Source organism: Dipteris shenzhenensis, chromosome 12 (genome assembly GCF_047967505.1).
Source record: "Dipteris shenzhenensis isolate YYH24624 ecotype China chromosome 12, Dip_SZ_1.0, whole genome shotgun sequence".
Lineage (NCBI taxonomy): Eukaryota > Viridiplantae > Streptophyta > Polypodiopsida > Gleicheniales > Dipteridaceae > Dipteris > Dipteris shenzhenensis.
The window spans coordinates 19,778,538-19,800,821 of NC_141607.1; the positions used below are offsets into that span (position 1 = coordinate 19,778,538).

General features: G+C 41.5%; 1 protein-coding gene across 1 annotated transcript in view; it reads left to right on the plus strand.

The window, feature by feature from the left end:
• Positions 1 to 10,228: 10,228 nt before the first annotated feature.
• Positions 10,229 to 22,284, plus strand: part of LOC147895952 (E3 ubiquitin-protein ligase APD2-like) — a 93,411-nt gene continuing 81,355 nt past the window's right edge. The window contains exons 1-2 of the mRNA XM_087383243.1: positions 10,229 to 11,258; positions 15,843 to 15,955. Coding sequence (XP_087239369.1) covers positions 11,048 to 11,258; positions 15,843 to 15,955 — 324 coding nt within the window. The 5' untranslated portion in view covers positions 10,229 to 11,047. The remainder of the gene's footprint in view (positions 11,259 to 15,842; positions 15,956 to 22,284) is intronic.

The window sequence follows — 22,284 nt, forward strand, 5'->3', positions numbered from 1 at the left end:
ATGATGATGTGTACATAAAAAAACCAAAGCAGAAGCAATTAACGAATTCACACACTAATCATAATGCATTACCTTAACACTTGACAATCATTACAAAAACAAAAGCAAAAGAGATTATGTAATCAACACAATAATCATTGCTATGTCATGATGAAACTCCTAATACATAATTATAGTGTGGACCCTACAAGCAATCAAGGTTGAATTAAAGCATGCAAATGTAGGTAGGCTGTCATTGGTTCAAGAGACCCTATCAAAGGAGGATAGTACATAGAAGATGAAACAGGAAAACATATAATAGCAATCACAGAACCAAGATGACCTAGATCAACGATTGTGTGATCACACACTTGGTTGGGAAGGTCATCATCGAGATGAATCTAGCCAACCCCGTAGCAAGCCATCATCCGAACAATAACTGGCTCTATTGACACCTATATACAATATATATGAATAAATGATACTAGACCAAAGCAAGGTGAATCCAGTTGGCCGAAGTGAGCCATCATCTGGCTTTGATTATCATACTACCTAAAAGAACGTCACTCGGGGTGAGATGAATCCAACCGGTTGAAGTGAGTCATCATTTGTCCCTAAGTGATAGATATCATACATGCACACACACACACATACACACACACACACACACACACACACACACACACACACACACACAAAAGCAAACATAGAGATATCACACATCTCCCTCCCTCTCTCTCTCTCTCTCTCTCTCACACACACACACACACACACTCACTCTCTCTCTCTCTCTCTCTCTCTATTTTTCCCTCTCTCAGTTGGGGCAAGGTGACTCTGGCTGGCCGAAGCGAGCCATCAACTGGTCCTGATTGGAAAAAAAATAAAGGCTAGAAGCTCATCAGAAGGAGGTAGTAAGTTATCAAAACAACCGGAAGTGGAAAAAGTGTGGCAAAAAGGGCAAGTCCCCATGGTTTTATAGATGCCACCTGAGTACACCGCACGGTGTAAAGCTATACTAATCGGTGCAGCCGGGGCTAATGCATGCACACCACATGGTGTGCTTTTTGACACCATGCGGTATGCTCTCACACTGCATGATATAACCACTTGATACCACACAGTGTGTGCCTCAATCGTGCGATGCAATTTTACCATACGGTTTTACATGACACCGCATGGTATTAATTTGAAATAGCATGCGGTGTGGTGTTACATCGTGCAGTATACTGCTGGTCAACCGATATGCTTTGATCGGTTTTAAAGAACACGTTTTTTGCATTTTGAACGTTCCTAAATGTTTTAAAAGCAAAAAGAATGTTTTCTTCTTTTAAAAACGTACTAAAAAAGTCTCAGATGGCGAGTTTAGATAGGGAGCTCAAGTACATGGCATCAACTCTTGTCACTCAAAAGATGGAAAAGGATCCAAACAGTGTTGTGATATGCAAAATGCACTGATCATTGAAAAAGGTGGCAATCAAGACAAGATCTAAAAGAATAATGAGGAAACTTATGCTAGGGGGGTTTGCACGGAGACAAAATGCCTAGTATTGAGATCAGGTAGAGAGTATCTCTAGAGAAGATGGAAAAGCTGCATATTAGAAGGAGTTGTTTTACAAATTGAAACTCAATCATAATGCCACTGTCTAGGATCTTGGTGAGGCTAATGATAATGACGAAAGCTAGGCTAGCCATTGTGCTAAATTGGAGGGTAGAGCGACCCTCTTGTAGATTGCATACTCAAAGTTCTAGAGAAAATGATGCGGTTTGAAAGCAAATGGTGCCTTTTGATTCTAGCATTGCCACCGGAAGACAAAAAGTGGAGCATCTGAGGAACAATATCCACACCCTCATGTTGAGGGATAGAACAATTGTAAAAAAATCTTGCCAATGAGTAGAAAGCTATCCTCTAGAGATGTGAGAAGGTGAAAAGTGCATGATATGCAGTGGCCACATCATAGATTATTGCGATATCTGATGGCCCTTGTGTTTCCACCCTATGCACTGAGAGTGCTCTCAATGGAAGCAGAATGGAAGAGAGTGAGTGAGTGAGAGAGAGAGAGAGAGAGAGAGAGAGAGAGAGAGAGAGAGAGAGAGAGAGAGGAGCCACACAAGTTTTGGTGGTGCACAACACCCTAATCTTCTATGTCATCCATACATACATGTCTTTGAGTATTGTACATAACCCAGGTTAAGGTACAGTGGCCTTTAACCCCCACAACCTCCAACTTAAAGGACAAGGTTCCTTTAATGGAGAACAACTCGTGGACATACTACCCAATGCCCATCAATACATGACAATACTCAAACCGTTGACTAGGTAGACTCTTTGTTAGCATATTGGCAAGGTTATCATCTGTATGAACCTTGATAAGCTCTATGCATTTGTCCTCAAGTATCTCCCTGATGAAATGGTACCTAACCTCAATGTGTTTGGTCTTTGCATGAAAGACCGGATTTCGTGCTAGCTGAATAGCACTCATGGAATCACTATCCAATGTCTGTACACCTATATGAATCCCCGAATCTCCCCCTAGCCGATCAAGCCATATAGCCTCCTTGCTGAGTGAATTCATATCTGATTGCATAGCATACTCCCACTTGCACTGATCCTCATGCATCATAGCCTCTCTATGGCAACAAGGCTCCTTGCAATTACTAAGAATCACATAGTCTTCCCCTGGAACAAACCTCTCAGGTGGTCTAGACACTCTGGCTGATCTTCTTAAGGCCATCTCAACTTGCTGTCCCGCTTGCATATTAGCCACATTTAGCTCATCATTTCCACCAATAGATGATCCATCATCTGCCTTGGATTGTGTACCTATGGGAGTACCTAGAGGCACCATTTCTTGCACATTTAGTGCATGGATAGCTTGCTATCTATCAACATATGTAGGTGGATTCACATCTTGGAAAGTAATTCGCCTGATTTCCATATCCCTCATGGGTTTCTTATGGATCTTCTTCTCATTGAAGACCACATCATGACTGGTATGATCTTCTTTGCTTCTGGATCCCAAATACAATAGCCCATCTCTCCACGTTTACCATAACCCAAAAAGATGCATTTCCTAGACCTAGGATCTAACTTCTTCTGAAGCTCTTTTGGCACATGTGCACATGCCTCACACCCAAATGTATGTAAATGAGAGTAAGAGGGCTTCTTGCCACTCCATGCCTCTTTAGAAATACCACCATCAAAACTCTTACTAGGTGATCTATTGATCACATGTGCTGTAGTCTTCATTGCCTCAGCCCAGAAACCACAAAAAAGACTCGCATTGGAAAGCATACATTGCAACCTTTCTTGAATGGTTCGATTCATCTATTTTGCAAGAGGATTTTTCTCCAGAATACGAGGGGACATGATCTCCCTCTTGATCCCATGTGTATCATAGAAATGCTGAAAGTCATGAGAGAGATACTCTCCACCATTGTCAGTCCATAGGCATTGAAGCATTCTACTTAACTGATTTTCAATCAAAGCCATCCATTTCTAAAATATTTGGAACACATTGCTCTTCCGAGCTATAGCATAAGCCCATACTTTCCTAGTTGCATCATCAATGAATGTCACATAGTATTCAGCCCCACCTAATGACCGTGTAGGCATGGAACCACATACATCTAAATGCACTAGATCAAGCTTTTCAAGTACTTTCTTTCCCCTTCTTTTATGGGCTGATTTAGTCTGCTTCCCATAGAGACAATGCTCACAAAATTCAAAGTTAGAAAAACTCAAGTGCGGTACATAACCCAAATGGCATAAGAGTTTCATTCCATTCTAGCCCATGTGCCCTATTCGGCAATGCCACAAAGAAGTACTTAGTTGCTTGGTTATTGCAACAACATGATCAGGCATCCCTGATACATGTAAGGGATACAATGTCCCACACTTGGTACCTCTTGCCAAAACCATAGAGCCCTTTTGAATTTTCCCAACTCTAAAAACCAAACGTGGTCTAAAAATCAACATCACCTAGCTGACCCATTGAAATAAGACTCTTGGTTAGCTTAGGCACATGTCTCACATTTTTCAAAACAAATACAGACTCATTTGCAAAAGAAAACTTTATGTCACCTACTCCCACTGTCACATGCAGAGTTATTTCCAAGATGCACACAACCTTTCTTTCCACTATCATAAGTGGAGAACCATTCCCTATGGCGAGTAACATGGAATGAAGCACCAGAATCCAAAATCCAATCCTGGGAATATGCATCATCTGAAGTGGCAAGCAAATCTATAGGTAGAGTAGACATGAAAAGAATTTCATTGTCACTATTATCAGTGAGACGGCATTAGCTCTACTCCATGTGTTGTCGCAACACCAATTGCAGGATCTATAGCTGTACCAATAGTGACCGCACGTGTAGCAGATCCTGCCATTGCCCGCCCGGGCATAGGAAGAATGGGACAAGAAAGACAAATATGTATATCATTTGATCAAGAAGAATGTCCAAGATGTCATGCTAGGATATCTCAACACAGTCAAGACATCAAAAGAAGATGAGCAAGAATTGCCAGACGCACCCCAACAAGAGCAACATCAACTTAGACGGTCTACTTGGGAAAGCAGACCGCCTGCCAGATTGACATATGCTCAGAAATGCAAAGCAATTTAGATTGAAACCACCAATTATGCTCTTATGACTATGGCTACAGAAGAGCTAGTATACTTCAAGACGCAATTGACAAGCCAGAATGGCAAATTGCTACTATGAATGAAGAAATAGAAGCTTTGTACAAAAACAACACTTTGGAATTATGCGACCTTCCACCAGGAAAGAAGGTCATAGCAAACAAATGGGTTTACAAAGTGAAGTACAATCCAGATAGAAGAATTGAAAGATACAAAGCCAGACTACTTGCAAAAGGATTTGCACATCAATATGGTTAAGACTATATCATTGATGCAACACAATACTTAGATGTACATTACGTGTAAAGCATCAGAAGCGTGTTGGCAGATCTATGAATACTCCATGCATGACGAAAAGTATGATGTCCAATGGTTGCAAGTTCATCTTCCCATGATGAATAATGTAATTTCGAGATGATGATAATTTGCAAGATGTAGTGCAAAGGGAACAAAATAGATGAACTACTCTTAAGAGTGGTTCAAATGCAATGCATCTTGATGCACTTTATGGATACTTTTCAAACGAGTGGGTTTGGAAGAAGAATAGTAAGACTTGGACTCAAAGAAAGTTGGGAAATGCCATTGACCACATGCACAATGTTTCTCCATCTACAAACAAGCAATACTTCATGCGCATATGTTGCTCAATATTTGCAAGGGTTGTAAGTCTTTTGATGACGTACACGTATTTGATGGGCAGCTCTATCCTTCTTTTAAAATCCCTCGAGACCTTCCTCCTCATCATCACTGCTCACCTTTGCTAATGGGACATTCGAGCTTGCATCCTAAGAGTGAAACCATTTAATTGGAAATTAGATTGGAACTTAAAGAATAAAACAATTTAAGAAGTGAGATTACAAGTAGGAGTAGAATTATACCATGCGAGTAGTCACCTCAGCCTAATCGACTGTCGCTCCCATGGCCTCCATCTCAATAAACCACGGCTTCGCTCCTATGTGGAATGCGTGTCTTGCCTCTTTGTCTATGGGAAGGTTGTGAAGATGCTGCATTGCTAGAGGGGGTTGGTTCCTTCCTTCAGGGACCCGGCCCCTCCCTTCATGTCACTTCCTCTTTCCTTGATTTGAGCTTCCTAGTTGGAGGCTTAGCCCTTTTTCTCCTTTCTTGAAGGGGGTTGGTTCCTCCCTTTTGGCTCCTTTTCCTCGCAGTCAGCAGGCTCGGGCTTGGCTTACTTTAATTTATCTCCTTGTCTTTTACATTTTTTGCCCGAATGGCAAATTGAGCTACAACATCTACTTTCTCATCGTAGATAGCTGTAACAATGCAATCAAGGAGCTCAAAAAGGCGACTTGATCAAAGCAATGTGGAACCAGTCCCCTGAAGGAAAGGAGTCCTTGAGATGTAATCTGAAGGAAAGGAGTCTTTGAGATGTAATCTATGTGTAATCTATTCAATTATTATTCTTCTCCAGAGTTTACTTGGGTAATGTTTTCTCAATTATGTGACTAGATAGTATGTCGATGACGTATGAACCTCAGTGTGCCAATGGTACCTATGAAATGAGAGAATAAACAATTTAAGAATCTAAGACATCAAATTAAAAGAGATTCAAGCACATTTTCACAAAGCGATGAACATGTCTTGGTCTTTGGAGTACTTACCATCACATGGTGGCATCCATTTGGGCCTCCAAAAACTAAATATGTAGTCTCCATTTATTGCTCGAGCAAAAACCCACAATGGTACTAGATGTCTATATCCTAAGAAGGGCATAGTAAGTCTATGTCGACCAACAGGTCCACCAACCCTATGACTCCTGATTTTATAAAAGCTAAGGAAATCTATGTGACCCCCATTGTAAATCCAATAGCGCATGCCAAGCTTCATAATAAAGGTGCCAAGTGAAATGAAACTATATTCAAAAGAAAAATATCTTTAACACACTCATGTATATATATAAAATAACATTCATCTCTTTAAAAAAAAGTGTATAAAATATTATAGTGTACCCATCCAGAGAAGGTAGCCATCTTGAGCAAGTCTACCAGCAACTGTGTAGATGCTCAAGTCTCCCAGTGCAAGGGATCTATTATAGCACAATGTCAATAACCATAACACCTTTATTAGAAATATGCAACACACGAATGCAGCTATGAAGCAGTCTTGTACCTGCCACTCTTGCAGCGAAATCAATGTCAAAGGTGAAGGTGGCCATCATATCTAACTGCCTATAAGAGTAAGCATGAAATACAATAAACATGTAAATCCGAGGTCTGGTGAGACTATTCATGAACCCATAGTCCAAATCAAAATTAATTTGTAGGATAGAAGCGACATAAGCAACAACGGAATAGTATGCTTATAATTTTCAGTGGAACAATGGTACACTCTAGAAAGGGAACAATGATACGTACATGTTGTTATTGCTGCACCTATAGAACTTCCTTGTACACAACATTTGCAATAGAGGTTGCCCACGAATCCTCAACATTGGCCTCATCAACATTATCATGAATAAAGACCTTGACATTATCTGATGATCATACATGTGAGAAAGCCACATACAATTGACTATGGTGAAACACCAGTGTTGTCAAGTATAAGCCAAGAATGGGCATTGTTTGACCTTGGGCCATATTTACTGTCATGCCAAATGCCAATCGAATGGGAAATTGCCTCCTTCTCATCTCAAATGGCAGTTGTTGCAAATTACCTGGAATAAAGGTAATTCTCAAAATGAACACCATATCATCGATATTAGTATCAATGATGATCTCAGCCTCTAACACCTTAGTATGGAACTCTTTGCAAATCAATCAAGTCATCCCTTCTGTGGATTTAGATTTCATAACAAAATGATTGGAGCATTCTTTTTCAAAATTAAACGATGAGGTGGATAGCCACCACCAAGGTCGAGGTTGTTGAGATACTACGTTGCATGTAGGAACAAATTTGCATCGTATTATTCACTGAATTTGCACTCAAATACTCCTTTCCCCCCCTAGGAATTGCATTTAGTGCTGCACTGCTGATTGTGTCAACTTCAATATTCCGAGGTGTAAGAATCGCATATGCAGCCATGCATTTCATCTCCTCTGCATCGATAAATGGCTACAATCCAACCATTGCAATTGCCCCTTCTGTCGTGCCAACATAACGAGCCTTGTTAGCAGCACCCCTAGCACATAGGCTCATGGTTCCCATGCCTGATGAAAAAACCACTGCGGAAGTTAGTCAACCTCTTGGCTAGGAAACATGGAGTTGCTCAAGTCTCCAACGCGATCCCAATCAACGTAGCTCTAAACCGATGTTAGATTACCATTGCCCTCACATGCCTTGCACCGCTCTGTTGGTGATCCTTATCATTATTCTCGTAGTATTATACTTCTCTTTGTTCAAGCCCAAAGACCCCATAGTTTGCTCTATCTAGCAGGTAAGAATGGGAAGGTGTGTAAGTTTGAGGCGAGGAATGCATACCGGGCCAAGCTTCTAGCTAACTGCAACGCAAAAAATTGAAAGTGTAGGTCAGTTTGGCCACGACGATGAGTGAATGGGTTCCATTGCACCAACACATAGAGATGTATGTGCGAAGGTCTTAAGAATTCTAAGCGGCTCTCCTCTCCATGGATACGTTGCAAGGTCATGTTTTCAAGGTTGCATGCTCGAATCTGTACTCAATCAAACATTGCAATAGAGTCTTGAGATGGAAACAGCATCAAGGCAGGCCTAGTTCGTCTATGTTCCTTCAATAATTTTGTCGATTTTTTGCCTCATTTCGTTGATTGTGAGCCCATACTGTTGCCTGGATCCACATTTCTTCGTCTTCACCCAATCAAATGCAGCAACATCTTCTACTTTGCCTAGAAACGGTAGGTCAAATGATAGACATTGTATATGGATCAATGCATCAACGTTGTTACTGAGGACTATCTTTTTGGTCTACCACATTTCGAGTGGTAGCCTTATTGACGGCTGGTCACCTTGGAGAAGCTAAAGTCTTTTTGGAATTTTTTTGGTTTTCTATTCACGTGCTTTCGGCCGATTGTTTCTCCCCCTTTCTCTCCTTCTCTTTTCTTCTTCTTGTTCTCTCTCTCAGCTTCCAGGCAGGCCTTTTGAATGTATTCAACTTGTTCTCCTCTTAATTAAGGAGAGGTTTGGGGGAGGACGATTGGAGCAATTTCAATTGTTGGATTTGATTAAGAATTTTGAGCCATTAGATGATTTTGATACTCTCAAACATAAATTTCAACCATTTTTTAATCATCCTGTACCCGATCATTTCTCCCTTCTTCCTGCCCATCCTTCCACTATCTCAGAATTTCCTTGAATCGTGAAGGTTTTGTGATGTGAGAAGGCGTTGGAGTGTTGGTACGATATTGATCGCCACAGTTTCTTTACGACGATTGAGCAAGTTGAAATCGGTCTATACAAATTTTGAACCATTGGATTTTTTTTTTGCACTAAGATTCTATTTCAACCATTTCACGTGACAAGAATTTGTTCATTTTTCATGCTCTTTTCTCGATAATCTCTTTGCAGGAGAGCAGCATATAGCTTGGAGAGTGGACGAGGCATGAAAAAAAGCCCACAAGCAGTAGCACATTCTGAGTAGATGCACGTGGGCCGCTTTCGGTAATTGCACCTTATGTTTTGAGCAAGAATTTCAAAACTCTATGCTTCACCACCTTTTCAATGTTAATCTTCAGCCTTCAGCTTTCTCATTGTGGACTACAAAGTTCGTCTTCAATTGTACCATAACACATTCAGAATCGTGAAGGATTGTCAATTATCTGAATGATCCTTCATAGTGAATGGTTATTTTTTCGGAGATCTTTGGCCTACTTCAAAGACATATTCGTCAATGTCTCATATGATTCTAACTTATCAGGACAGATTCCAGACATGGGAGGTTGTTACAATTTAAGCAACAAATACTTTTTTGGAGACTCGAGTCTTAGGGAAATCCTAATGATTCCAAAAGAGGTAATCTTGAGTGAGCAAGTGGGGAGGAATGCACTGATGTGTTGAACTATGTGCGCTAACTTGATAAGAATTCTTTTGTTTGCGAACATTCAGAAGCTTCAATATTTGTGGCCCATTTGTACTGAAATGGCCCGTTTGGGCAAACACAGGAGGAGGCGTAAGGAGAAGCTGAGGGAGAAGGGGAAGCAAATGGAGGAGTGGAAGGCGAAGTAGTAGGGAGCAAGAGTGGAAGGCGAAGTAGTAGGGAGCAAAAGTGGAAGCGGAAGCCGACGAACGAGCTTTTTTTTAATAGAAGGGTAAAGGGCGGTGGAGAGAGTTCTAGAAGAGGATTTTATCCTCTCCCCAAATTTATCCCTCCCCCGGCCCCCCACCCTTCTAATACAATTTTTTTACCAACAAGGCCCTCATATATCCCTTAGTGTATTCATGGTCGTGCCCTCTTTCTTTTCACCCCTTTTCTTTTCTCCGTGACTAATCAATAGGGACTTCCCATCAATGTCACGGGGTGTATACTCACCAGATCAAAGTGCTAATTATGGTTCAAGAAGCAATGGAGTTGAGCAAGCTGTTGGAGGATTTACGGAAGTAACATTCCCATGCTGAGAAAATACTTGTCCTATTTCTACGGACTGCTTCGTTCCCCCGTACTCAGTTCGAGATGTAGCCGTGGTAGTCTCGCAGGTGGAAGGAGCTCCCCTAACATCGGACTTTTGGCCTCATGAATTTAGGACTTCCTTGAAAGTTGGCACTCTCCCAACGATGGACCTTGCATTTAGCACCATTTTCCAATCCTCCAACCCTTTGTGATATACCCTCCTAACATATAATTTGCTCATTCTGCAGCTCGTGCAAGACACTTTGTACGGGATGTGGAGGTTGCAATCGGTCCACCCGGTCTCTATCCGTGAAACAGGAGCGTGAGGATCGGGAAGTCAAGAGGTTGAGAGGGGGGAACGGGAACGCGTTGAAGGAGGCATTGGAAGGCGGGATGAAGTGCACGTAGATGTGAGGACTCAGGAGAGGCCAAGTCAAAATTCCAATTTAAATTGAAGTGATGGCTCCGACAGCAGAAATGAGGTCCCTGCCATTCATTAAATGTCCATCGTTTTTGTACACTTGCCCAACGATATACACGCCACAATTCCACTTCTCACCAGCTGCGATGGCTGAAGTTGATTGTTCTCCGTAGCTCTGCTTTTAGCTTTCCCTCATCACCCACCAGTTTCCATTGCAGCATTCAATCTGCTCTCATAGCATGCCCTTTACGGAGCCCCCTGTACACTAAATCATCAGTTGCAGAGTCGTCTTCCATGGCTTGCGGAAGGCAATGAGAGTGCAGAATTTCGTCGTATCACTCTTCCTTTAATGGGCTCCAAACAATCCCAACAGCACTTCAATCTGGACCTCTAGAACCTCGGCATGACCCGCAGCCAAGTCCGAGTGCAAATGGGCATGTGACTTTTTATGAACCTGCGGGAGGAGCGATGGAAGCGGAAACGGGGCAGTCCCCGACAGCGAGGGGAATCTGGTTGCTGCCTTCCTCGGACGAGGAGGAGGGAGGGGGGGAAGAGGAGGTGAGGCTGGTGTCTCCGAGTTTATCCCCAGTGGATTGGCGACATCGAGTGAGAAGGAACCTGGCTGCGTTGGAAGAATACAGCCTTTGCGTCATCATCCCTGCGCTTTTGTGCATGTTTGGTGGGTATCAAAGAGTTGAGCTCACTTTTTTTAAAAAACGTTTTCGTTCTTTTGAAGGAAGATGCCTCATCATGCTTGTGCTTTTCTGCATGTTTGGTGGGTATCACAAAATGCGAAGTTGACCTGTGTTTTGTTCTTTCGAAGGAAGAGAGAGAAATGCCACTTTCAAATTTGAACTAGAACCATTGTTCCAACAACAAACCATTAGCCAACACCCACAGGATGAGGCCTTATCATAGGAGTTCTATAAGTTATTTTTGACTCCCATACTAACTGCGATCACAGATAGAGGATCATCGGATAGAACTTCTTCCCAGACCAGCAAACATTCATATTGACTCAACAAGGCCATAAAGGAGGAGTTGCTCAATGCAGGCCTCGTAGGGCACTGAAATTCTCCATATGCACCACTAATCTGCTTTGTTAAGCAGTAGTATAACATAGCCTTATTGTGTGTGGATTACTGTGCACTCAACAAGCTCACCATCGAGGTCAGTTTTCTATGCCTAAGGCGAATTAATGTTCTTTTAGGTAAAGCTGAAGAGAGGATACCATCAGATTTGGACCATGAAGCAATTATTCACAAGTTGGCTTTCTGCATAGAGAAGGCCTTAGCTAGTGTGAGGTCCCAAATTTGCGGTGATACCCTTTGGATTTAGAGAGTACCAGCCATACATAACGAGAAGAAGCTGCAAGTTTTCAAGTGCCCCATGGACAAACGCGTTTGTGTTTTTGGATGACATCATCAAAGATCCACTTGGCATGAGCATCAACTTAGACCAGTCCTACACTTTTGAAGGAGAATCATTTGTACTTTCATGCTAAGTGGTTGAATATTTTTCTAGAGGAGGTCCAAACCTTAGTACATCATGAGTTGTGTTGGATTGTTCAAAGGTCAAGGATATCATCAAGTGGGATGGGTCTAGAATGCATAGAGAGTAGGCATGTTCATGGGGATTTGCCAAGCCTACCACATGCACATAAAAAACTTGTGCAAAGAGAGTAAGTTTCCATCACCAACTTGTTGCATGACAAAGAAGCAAACCATCATAAACCCTTTCAGCCTTTGATTTGTTGAAGGAAGTAGTTACTTCAGCTTCATGAGTGGTTCTAGCATTGTAGGACCAGCCTTTTGGTGTTCAAACTGATGTTAGTGTCTATGCCATCAATGCAGTTGCAGAGTAGGGTCATTTGATTATTTTTGAGGGCGAAAGTTAATACCACCCAACACTAGGCATTCTATGTGTGATAAAGGTCTCCTTGCCTATCGTGCATGCTCTCAAGTACATCTTGTTTGAGCAGGAGTTTACCTTGTAGATTGCACGCTAGGCGTTGAGGTGACCATAGATGATGCTTGCGACTTATGAAAGTGTGAGGCAAGGGTCATGATCGTTCTGATTGTAGTCATCTTTGCGCCTGGTGCAAAGATCTCTTCATAGTCCATTCCTTACACTTGGGCATATTTCTTGGCAACCCACTTGGCTTTGTATTTGTCAACTTCTCCATTTGAGTTGAGGTTGACTTTATAAATCATTTGCAACCTATGGGCTTTTTTTCTATAAATTTGTCAAAGTTCTTGATAAGAGCATTGTACTCTTCTTCCATTGCTTGTTGCCATTCCTAAAACTTGCAATGCTTCTTTGGATGAGGTTGGTTCTTCTTCAATTATTTTAGTCATGAATGTCCATCTTTCATGTTACTTCCAATTACGAGTGGATCTTTCAACATCGGTATTAGAACTCTCTGGTGTATCAGTGATGACTATTGTGATTGCTGTATTAATTGTATTCAGGATCTTTTCTTTGCCTTGCTTTGTGCCATGATTGTAGATTGAACACTCTCTGAGTGAGTTGGAAAATTACCAAAGGTAATCCTCTAAATAGTCGGAGTTATAGACAGTGCTATCGAGACTATTTGAGGTTGATGAACATATGATGTTGTCTCATCAATAATAACATCTCCATAAATGATAAGTTTTCTCTTGATCGGATCAAAGAGATAAATTTTCTCTAAAAATAATACTTTTTCTCTTGATTGGATCAAAGAGGTAGTATGTCTTTGATTCTTCGATATAGTTGGTGAAGACACATTTGATGGATTTTATATCCAACTTTGTCTTGAATATATCTCGAATGTATGTATATGCAAGAGAGTAAAAACATCTCAAATGACTTCCAGAGGCTTGACACTTGTGAAAGCTTCTTCTGGTGTTACATTCTACAAGATGGCTGTTGGACTTCTATTCATGAGATAGACTACAGTTTCACCCAATAAGGGTGGGGATCATTCTTTTTGTCCAGCATGCATCTGGTTGACTATGCTATATAAATTCTCTCTTTATGCCATGTTATTTGTAGAATTGATTGAACATTCTAACTTATATTCACCTCCATTGTCATATCGGAGGGTCTTTATGTACTTAAACGAGTTTTCTTTTCAAGAAAAGCTTTGTAATACTTTAAATTCATTGACAGAATCTCACTTGTGCTTAACAAAATACATTCAAGTCTTTTTGGAGTGATCGTCAATGAAGGTGATGAAATAACAAAAGATTTTCTCTTCTTGTTCTTTTTAGGTGCTGGTTTGAATGCAGGATGATGCGGAATTATGTTTGGTGAAGGGGCTTCAATCAATTAGGAGGTGATTTTGATAATGAAACTAAATAAATGAGAATGCCAAAACTTGCTTGTGATGTGACAGGTGCGTAGAGCATGAGATGTCATCACTTTTCCTTTATGTAGCACTTGAAAATTCGTTATGAATTAAAAGTTATGGCAATCAGAAGGTTTGCCAAACTTCGATCAAAAGAGAGTGCTCAAAATGGTGATGTGGTAAATAGGGCATATGCTGCAGTCCAAGTGTGCTTGTGTAGCACACATTGATTGAGTAGCACAAGGATGAGGTGGCACAGTGTGCCACCTGTCTGTTGAGGTGGCAGTTGATGTGACAATGTTTTGATGTGGACTGCCTACTTTGCCATGATGATGAGGCACTTTGCCAAGTGTCTTGTCTGCTGATTGGGTCATGTTGCCCTATGTACCTTATCTTTTTGTTGTGTGCCACGTGGCTTATTTGCCACGTTGGTTGTAGTCTCACTAGCTTGGATGAGCAACACTCAAGACAACTCTCGCCATTACTAGGCACCACCATCACACTCGTACTCATTAGTTGATGATGAAATACCTGTGTCATGGTAGAGCGGACAAGATCAATAGCTTTCTTGGAAATAGGCTTCAACTGGGGGACATTCACGTAGTAGAGGTTCAGCCAGCTTCAACCCAAAGATAGAATACCAACGCCAGAAATCATTGAACAAAGCTGCCAATCAGTTGGCTAAAGCGCTATGATAAAGGTGGTAAAGAACAGAGACTCGGGCCTCTACTTGATGAAAAAGCTTGCCAAATTGAATTTCAATGGTGATAAACAAAGAAGTTGCATAGAACGGGCTATTTTATTCAGCAGCAAGGATAGGATTTGCAGGAGACTTTGTCGGACTATTGAGCGCTGCTGGTTGTTGTAGAACATCGGAGAGGAGATGGAATTGTCATGTCAAATTGCGTCGTGAGAGTAGAGTTGCACCTTCTTGAAATCTTTGCAAAGACTTTGATACCTCACAACTCTCTTTCTCTGAATCTCTCTTGCCAAGAAAATACTCATATAGAGAATGAACCTCTATGATAACTTCAAGAAACATTTAACACTAAAAATGAGATCTGTGAAGTTTCAGATGTCAAATCTGGAAAACTTTGGGAAGCCAATCAGAGAGGAAGGAGAGATCCAAACAAAGAAATCAAGAATTGAAGAGATTGTCTCAAAGGAAGGGATTTTGTCTTGACAAAGCAAGGCCTTATCATTCTCTCAACAAGGTTACTATAGGCTCTAGATTGGGGGGAGAGAAGATTCACAACCAAGATTGTTAATTGTGAACTGTTTGACGAACATGATGAGTATATACATCTTACCCCTCATAGTTTGCCCCTATGCCCTTAGAGTCCTCTCTAGAATAGTGCAATTTACACTGTTCCGAACATTTCCTATGAATAAGACATAACATCATCTTTTCATACTCATTAGTTGCAATTTGCAATAGTAGGGACAAGAGCACCTAATTGTAACAACTGCACATATACATTACAAAGAAGACACTCTTTGTTCTATTCCATGTGATAGGCAATTTGAACAAAACAGACATATGAATTGATAAACTAGTTCCCATGATTGGCTATTGATATTTGAAGCTCACAAGAAGCACATATCTGCTCTTTCAAACCATGCTCCCATCCTAGCTCCTCTCTGTTACTTGCAAATGTTCTAAATTAAGGTATGCCAATATTACCCTTTCAGCATTTGTATTAGAGATGATAACTATGAGATGGGAGTTCAAGGGGCATGCTGCTGTAGAACATAATCAAGTGAAGACAGATCTTGGGTAGTAGAATTGAATTTACTGAGAAATAGCTACGATCAATTGCAAAAAAATTTCTGTGAGTCAAAATGGCATATGCATTTGTCTGTTGTGTATGTACTAGAGATATAATTGAAGCCATTCCTGATGTAGCTATTTGCTTTGTTGGTGGTGAACAGCTGCATCTGCATTGACTGCGGACTGGTATTCTACACAAATACTTATGCTGTCTGCGAACACCTCACTGCTTATTGAACCTTCCCCATGGTTTGTTGATGCCATAAACATTCAGGTATGTGACATTGCAAGCCCTTGGGTCCTTTCCTTTCTTTGGGAGTTTAGGTGTAGGGTCACCTTTAGGATGATTTGGAGCGTTGTGGTAAGAAATGCGAGTCAATAATTGATTGAAGGTCCACAATAGAAGGACAATTCCAGTGTCGACTATCTCCTCATATGTGCTGCATGTTCTTCGTCTAAAAATTCGGGGGGTGTAAGAGCGAAGCCTCAAAATAATATACAAGGAATGAACAAGAGGGAGGACAATTTCCTATGATACAATCTTCAGATGCATGAGAGGTATATAAATAAGCACCCCTTCCATGTTGCCCAAATGTAGTGGTCTTCATTCCTTACCCCTTCCATGTTCCCCAAATGTATGTGGTTTTTATCCCTTTCCCTCCCAACCTTGACCTCTTCCTAGATAACGATTATGATATAAAATATGCAAGAAGGTGACCCACACACTTGCCAGAGGGGGGATTTCCCAATTGTTCATTCTATAGAGCGGTTTAGAGCTGATAAACTCTAAATTAGCAAGATATTTTGAAATGCCCTTTCAATTACATTTAACAAAAGTATTAGCTTGCTTATTGTGATATTCAAAGAAAACTTTTTGTTGGCACACTCTATTGACTTTATAGCTGTGTGAGTTTATTATACTTCCTAAATTGTTTCTATTTGTAGAAATCCATCTTCCCAATCAGCTGTGATTGCTTAGAGCTCTTTTATAGACTTAATGAGATAATCTACATTGTAAAAACTATTATTGCTTCCATGTCTGTGTTCTGTCCTGTTTTGTTAGAAATGACCCAACAGAGGGTGTGCACAGCGGAAGACTGATAGTAATGCCCAGGAGCTCACACAGTGTGATGTGGGGTGTGGAATCACAAACTTCTTAACTTATGTGCATAGATGTGCAAGCCAGTAAATAGACAATGCTAAGAGACAAATATAGAAGCAACACTTTATATTTCCATCCGTCCAGAAACTAGGACAAGATACAATACCAAAAGGTTCTTCAACTACAAGCCTGGCACTTCTAGATCTCTGAGCCTGCATGCTCCACCTTGAGCATATGTAGACTCTCTGTCTAGATCCCTTCCACCTTGCTGTCCGGAAGCCAGCCTAGGTGGGCAGCCACTCTAGCTCAGTCTGCAGCTTCTCCTAGGTCACCTTGTCCTCCTGAATGTAGGCCTAAGGCTCCCCCTTTGCTGCTCCTGTCTGCTGTCGTGGGGGCTGCTCCAAGTGATGATGAATGAGGGCTGGAGGCCCTCCTTTTATAGGGCACAAGGCCCCCTTGAACGGACCAACCAGCCAGCCTCATCCTGGCTGACCAGACTGGCGGACCTGGTTGGCTGGTCCAACCAGCCCTTTATAAGGGCCTTTGGCAGCCCCTTTTGGGCTGCTGCCTTTGCCCATTCCTGCGCCTATTGCAGGCCTGTTTGCAGGCCTTATGCCTGCCCATAGACCCCCGCCATGCAGCTGTACTGCAGCCTACAGTTGCGCCACCTGTCCGCCATTATTCGGGGCCTGCTCCAGCCTGTACAGGCAGCCCTTGAGGCACCTTTGACAGGCTGATGTGCTGTCCTTTCCCTGTGAGGTGCTGCCTATGTGGCAGCCCCCTCCCTTGGGTGGTTTTTGGTTGGATTTGATGCATAGGGGGAAGGTCTGATTGACAGCGGTATGTAAGGGCTCCATGATGGATGCATCTTTGGCTTCCAGAGAGGGGAGGTTGTGGATGTTTGGAAGATCACATGTAGCCATTGTAGCAGTTATCTAGGTCTTATTAGAAGTGAATTTGGTCATAGATCTCAGGATGTGTAAGTAAATGGTTTATGGTATGGGTAGATGGTTTGTGGCTATAGAGAAGGCAAGGGATGTATGGTCAGATTGTGGTGGAAGGCTTGAGATATTGAAGTTTGAGATTTGGAGGTGATACTTTTTTCCGAGTTTGGAGAGGATCTCCTTTCTTCTCTGAGTGTCTCCCTCAGGCTTGAGGTGGCATTTTCATCCTCCACCTTGGTTTTTTATTAGCTCCTTTTGAGCTGTTTTTTCCCCTCATGCATAGCATGATGTATTCCCGCATTTGAGCTTGCTCTCGTGGTTTTCATTCATACTTAATGAAGTAATTTTCTTGAAAAAAAAAATAGTTTACTGGCTCAAAAAAGCCTCTATGGCTTGAAGCATGCACCCTGGGTATGGTATGTGAAGATACATCCATTTTTGACTTTCAGAACAGCCCAACTGAGGCCACTCTTTATGTTCAAAAGGTGCATCAGAATGTTTAATTCTGATTTTATATGTGGATGACATGCTTATCACTGGGCCAGATATGGAACAAATTGCAGATTTCAAGGCTGATTTACAGCAGTCTTTTGCCATGACAGATATGGGCCGGTTGCACTATTATTTGGGCATTCATTTTGCAGTCTTTTGCCATGACAGATATGGGCCAGTTGCACTATTATTTGGGCATTCATTTTGCATATGTTGAGGGGGTTTTAATGATGAGTCAGTCCAATTATATTGGACAGCTCCCTGATCTTTTCCAGTTCGAGGATTGCAAGCTAGTTTCTACTCCATCGGAGCTTGGCTTTTGTTTCTCCTCCGAGGATGGAAGTCCGTCATTTGATGCATCCCTTTATCAATAGGCTGTTGGTTGCTTCATATACCTTTGTCATACTGGCCTGATCTTGAGTATGCTATTTCCTAGCTCAGCAGTTACATGCACAAGCCTAGTACGTGGCATTGGCAAGCAGTGAAGCGGGTTTTTCGATACTTGAAGGTCATGCAGCATTTGGGTTTACTCTATGGTTCAGAGGCCCCACCTGTTTTGCATGCATTCACGGACGACGACTTGGCAGGATGTTACAACACTAGGGTGTTGCACAACGGTGATACGCCAAAAAAAAACTTAGACACCTACACCAATAACAGCAACCAAAGTAGTCTCCCGGAACCGTCAAGTCACATTCACGGAACTAAACCTCTCAGAAATTCTCTTTCTCACAAAATCCCAAATATAAAATACATTCTGGCAATTCACCCTCACTGGGCAGCTTCACATGAGTCCACTCATCAGCAACCACACAATAAATCAAAGACTAGTAGCTACCATGCTTAACAGAAAACACTTCCTCCATGTGGAAATCCTTAGGAAAAACTACCTCATCAACCATCGACCATAGATGCATCCAATTCCAGAGATAGATACATTGCTCATCTTTCACCACACAAGAACGATCGGGATTAGAAGCAAGTGGAAAAAAACTCCTGTAGATGGAGCATATACACCAGTACCCAGAGTAATTGTATCCAACCACAAGACTCGATTTGCGAGATGCAAACAGGTTACCCCGTAGAGCCTAGTTTATAGAGGTGGACCACCTTTGACGAGATTAAGTTAAACTCCTGCATGAGTTTTGCCCACCTAGCTTGGCGGCCTCTCAAGTCAGGTTGTTTACAAAAATGTTTCAGAGTATCATGATCAACGTCAACATAAAACTCTGACCCATATAAATAATGTCTTTATAGAGGTGGACCACCTTTGACGAGATTAAGTTAAACTCTTGCATGAGTTTTGCCCACCTAGCTTGGCGGCCTCTCAAGTCAGGTTGTTTACAAAAATGTTTCAGAGTATCATGATCAACGTCAACATAAAACTCTGACCCATATAAATAATGTTTTCAAAGCATGGATAATAGCATACAACTCTAATTCATCAGTTGGCGAATTTCGTTGAGAAGGAGAAAGCTTCTTGCTTTCAAAGGCTAATGGCCTTCCCTCTTGGAGCAGAACTGCTCCTACCGCAATGCCACTCGCATCAGTTTCAAGGAAAAACGGTTTCCGGGGATCAACTATTTTTAACACCGGTCCTGAGACCACAGCTTGTTTTATGGTGTTAAAACTCTCTTGTTGATCTTGTCCCCATATAAAAGGTACTTTATCTAAGGTCAGATCAATCAATGGCGATACTATTTCGGAATATCCTTTGATATGCCTTCGATAAAATTGGACAAATCCCAAGAATGATCGCAAAGCGGTCAATGAATAGGCCAAGTCAGTATCGCAGCCACTTTCTTTGGATCCATTTCTACTCCCTTAGGAGTAATAATGAATCCTAAATATTCAAGTCTTACCATACACAGTACAGATTTCTTTTTATTTACATAAAGACTTGCTTTTCTCAAAGTATTGAATACTATTCTTAAGTGTTCGTAATGCTCAGCAATACTTTTACTGAACACAAGAATATCGTCAATAAAATGTACCACAAACTTCTCGATATACGGACGTAGTAGATCGTTCATAAGCATGACGAATGTAGCTGGAGCATTGGTAAGTCTAAATGGCATTATCAAAAACTCATAATGTCCAAACGTGCTTCTAAAAGCGGTTTTATGCACATTCTCGGCTCTAATACGGATCTGATGGTAGTCACATTTAAGATCTATCTTACTGAAAATTACAGCCTCATGTAACACATCTAACAAATCATTGATTCGAGCCATCAGATACCTGTGCTTAATAGTGATATTATTCAATGCTCTGTAATCTATACAAAGGCGAAAAGTATGATCTTTCTTTTTTTCTAATATCACTGGCGAAGAAAAAGGTGAGAAATTGGGTTAAATCTGCCCTAGCTTGAGGTATTCTTTCAGTTGTCTTCGTACCTCCGCTTCTTCGGTAAAACTTAATCTATAGGGAGGTCTATTTACAGGTTTTGCCCTCGGGATTAGTTCAATCCTATGCTGAACATTCCACTCTGGAGGTAATCCATAAGGTAACTCATCCCTAAAACAATCAGAGAACTCCTTTGCTATTTGATCAGCCAGCTTGGCCATCTCTCCATTTTGGGTAACATGAGTGCTAGCCGAAGAACCATCAATCGGCTCTACCGATGCCGTACAAAGAAACAAAAACTCTTCTTGAGCTTTTCGAACTTCCATTACGGAAACCAACGGTCCTTGAGGTATATCTTTTTCACCTCGTAAGACATACATCACATCATTCATCTTGAATTGATAAATGTGCTTTTTCCAATCTATGGTTGGATTCTTCCTAAAATGCCAAGCCTTACCTACGGCTATATGTGCGTGAGCAAGCTTTGTCATTTCAAAATCAAGCTTCTCTATATAGTCATGAATTCGAAGTTTCAACTGGGTAATCCTTTGGTCCCATACTTCAATTGAACTTTCGTCCGCCATTCTGACTGTATATGCATAGTCAGATGGACTAGTCTTTAATTTCAGCCTTTTTACAAGCTTGGAGTTAATTACATTGTGCGTTGACGTTGAGTCAAACAACATAATGACATCATAATTGGCTACTTGTCCTTTCATCTTAATTAACTCCGTATTGTTAAAGGTTGTATACCCCGTTGCTGCGGGCTTTGACAGGACATTATCAGGTGCACTAGTTACTAACTTAGCAACAGACACATAATAAAACAAGTACTGACCTTTGAGAAGATTCCGCTAGTTGAATCTGCATCTGTTCTGCTTTGGGACTTTCCTCCATTTCCACGTCGCATTTTGAGATCACCATCTCAGCCATCCGACGATCCTTGTTTCGTGGACAATCTTTCCACTGATGAGGATGAAGGCATCCAAAACACAAGCCTTCTCTCCTCGCTTTTTCTCTTTGCTCTGGGTTCAAAGAAGACTTCGACCAAGCCCGGGTCGCCATTGGTGTTACTTTTCTTTTCATTCCAATGGTGGTATTTGGTTTAGGAGTCTCAACTGGCTTCGCCTGCTTGGCTTGACCACTAGGCTGTGAGGCACTCTCTTTGCTAATCCACTTCTTCTTAAACCCAGTTTTCTTCGAGTACTCATACCGAGTCCCAACCTGCACAAACCCACTTGGTCAGTTCCCTTTAGCATCCTCATAGTTCAGGGCTATGGCAATTGCTTCATCTAGCGTGTTCGCATACTTAGCTCGAACTTTCATCTTGATCCGATCATTCAGTCTAAAGATAAAATCTTTTACTTGGATTGATTGACGTAGAGGTACATAAACTTTCATCACACTTTCTCTGAACTTATCAGTGTATTCTGCCACTGATAAATTTCTCTGAAGAAGGTTTCAATACTGATCCCAAGCTCGAGACGCTTTGTTAGGAGGTAAGAAGTGTTTTCTAAATTGTTTTTTAAACTCCTCCCAAGTAGTGGATGCCACTCCATCTTTCTGTTGTTTTATCCACCACCGATCCGCTGCCTCATTAAACATATGGGTGGCCTCGTGGATTTTCTTCATATCATTCCTGATTTCACAAATGGCAAAGGCCTCGTCCCATTTGTGTAATCAGGTCTCTATGATACGGTCAGACATCCGACCAGAATA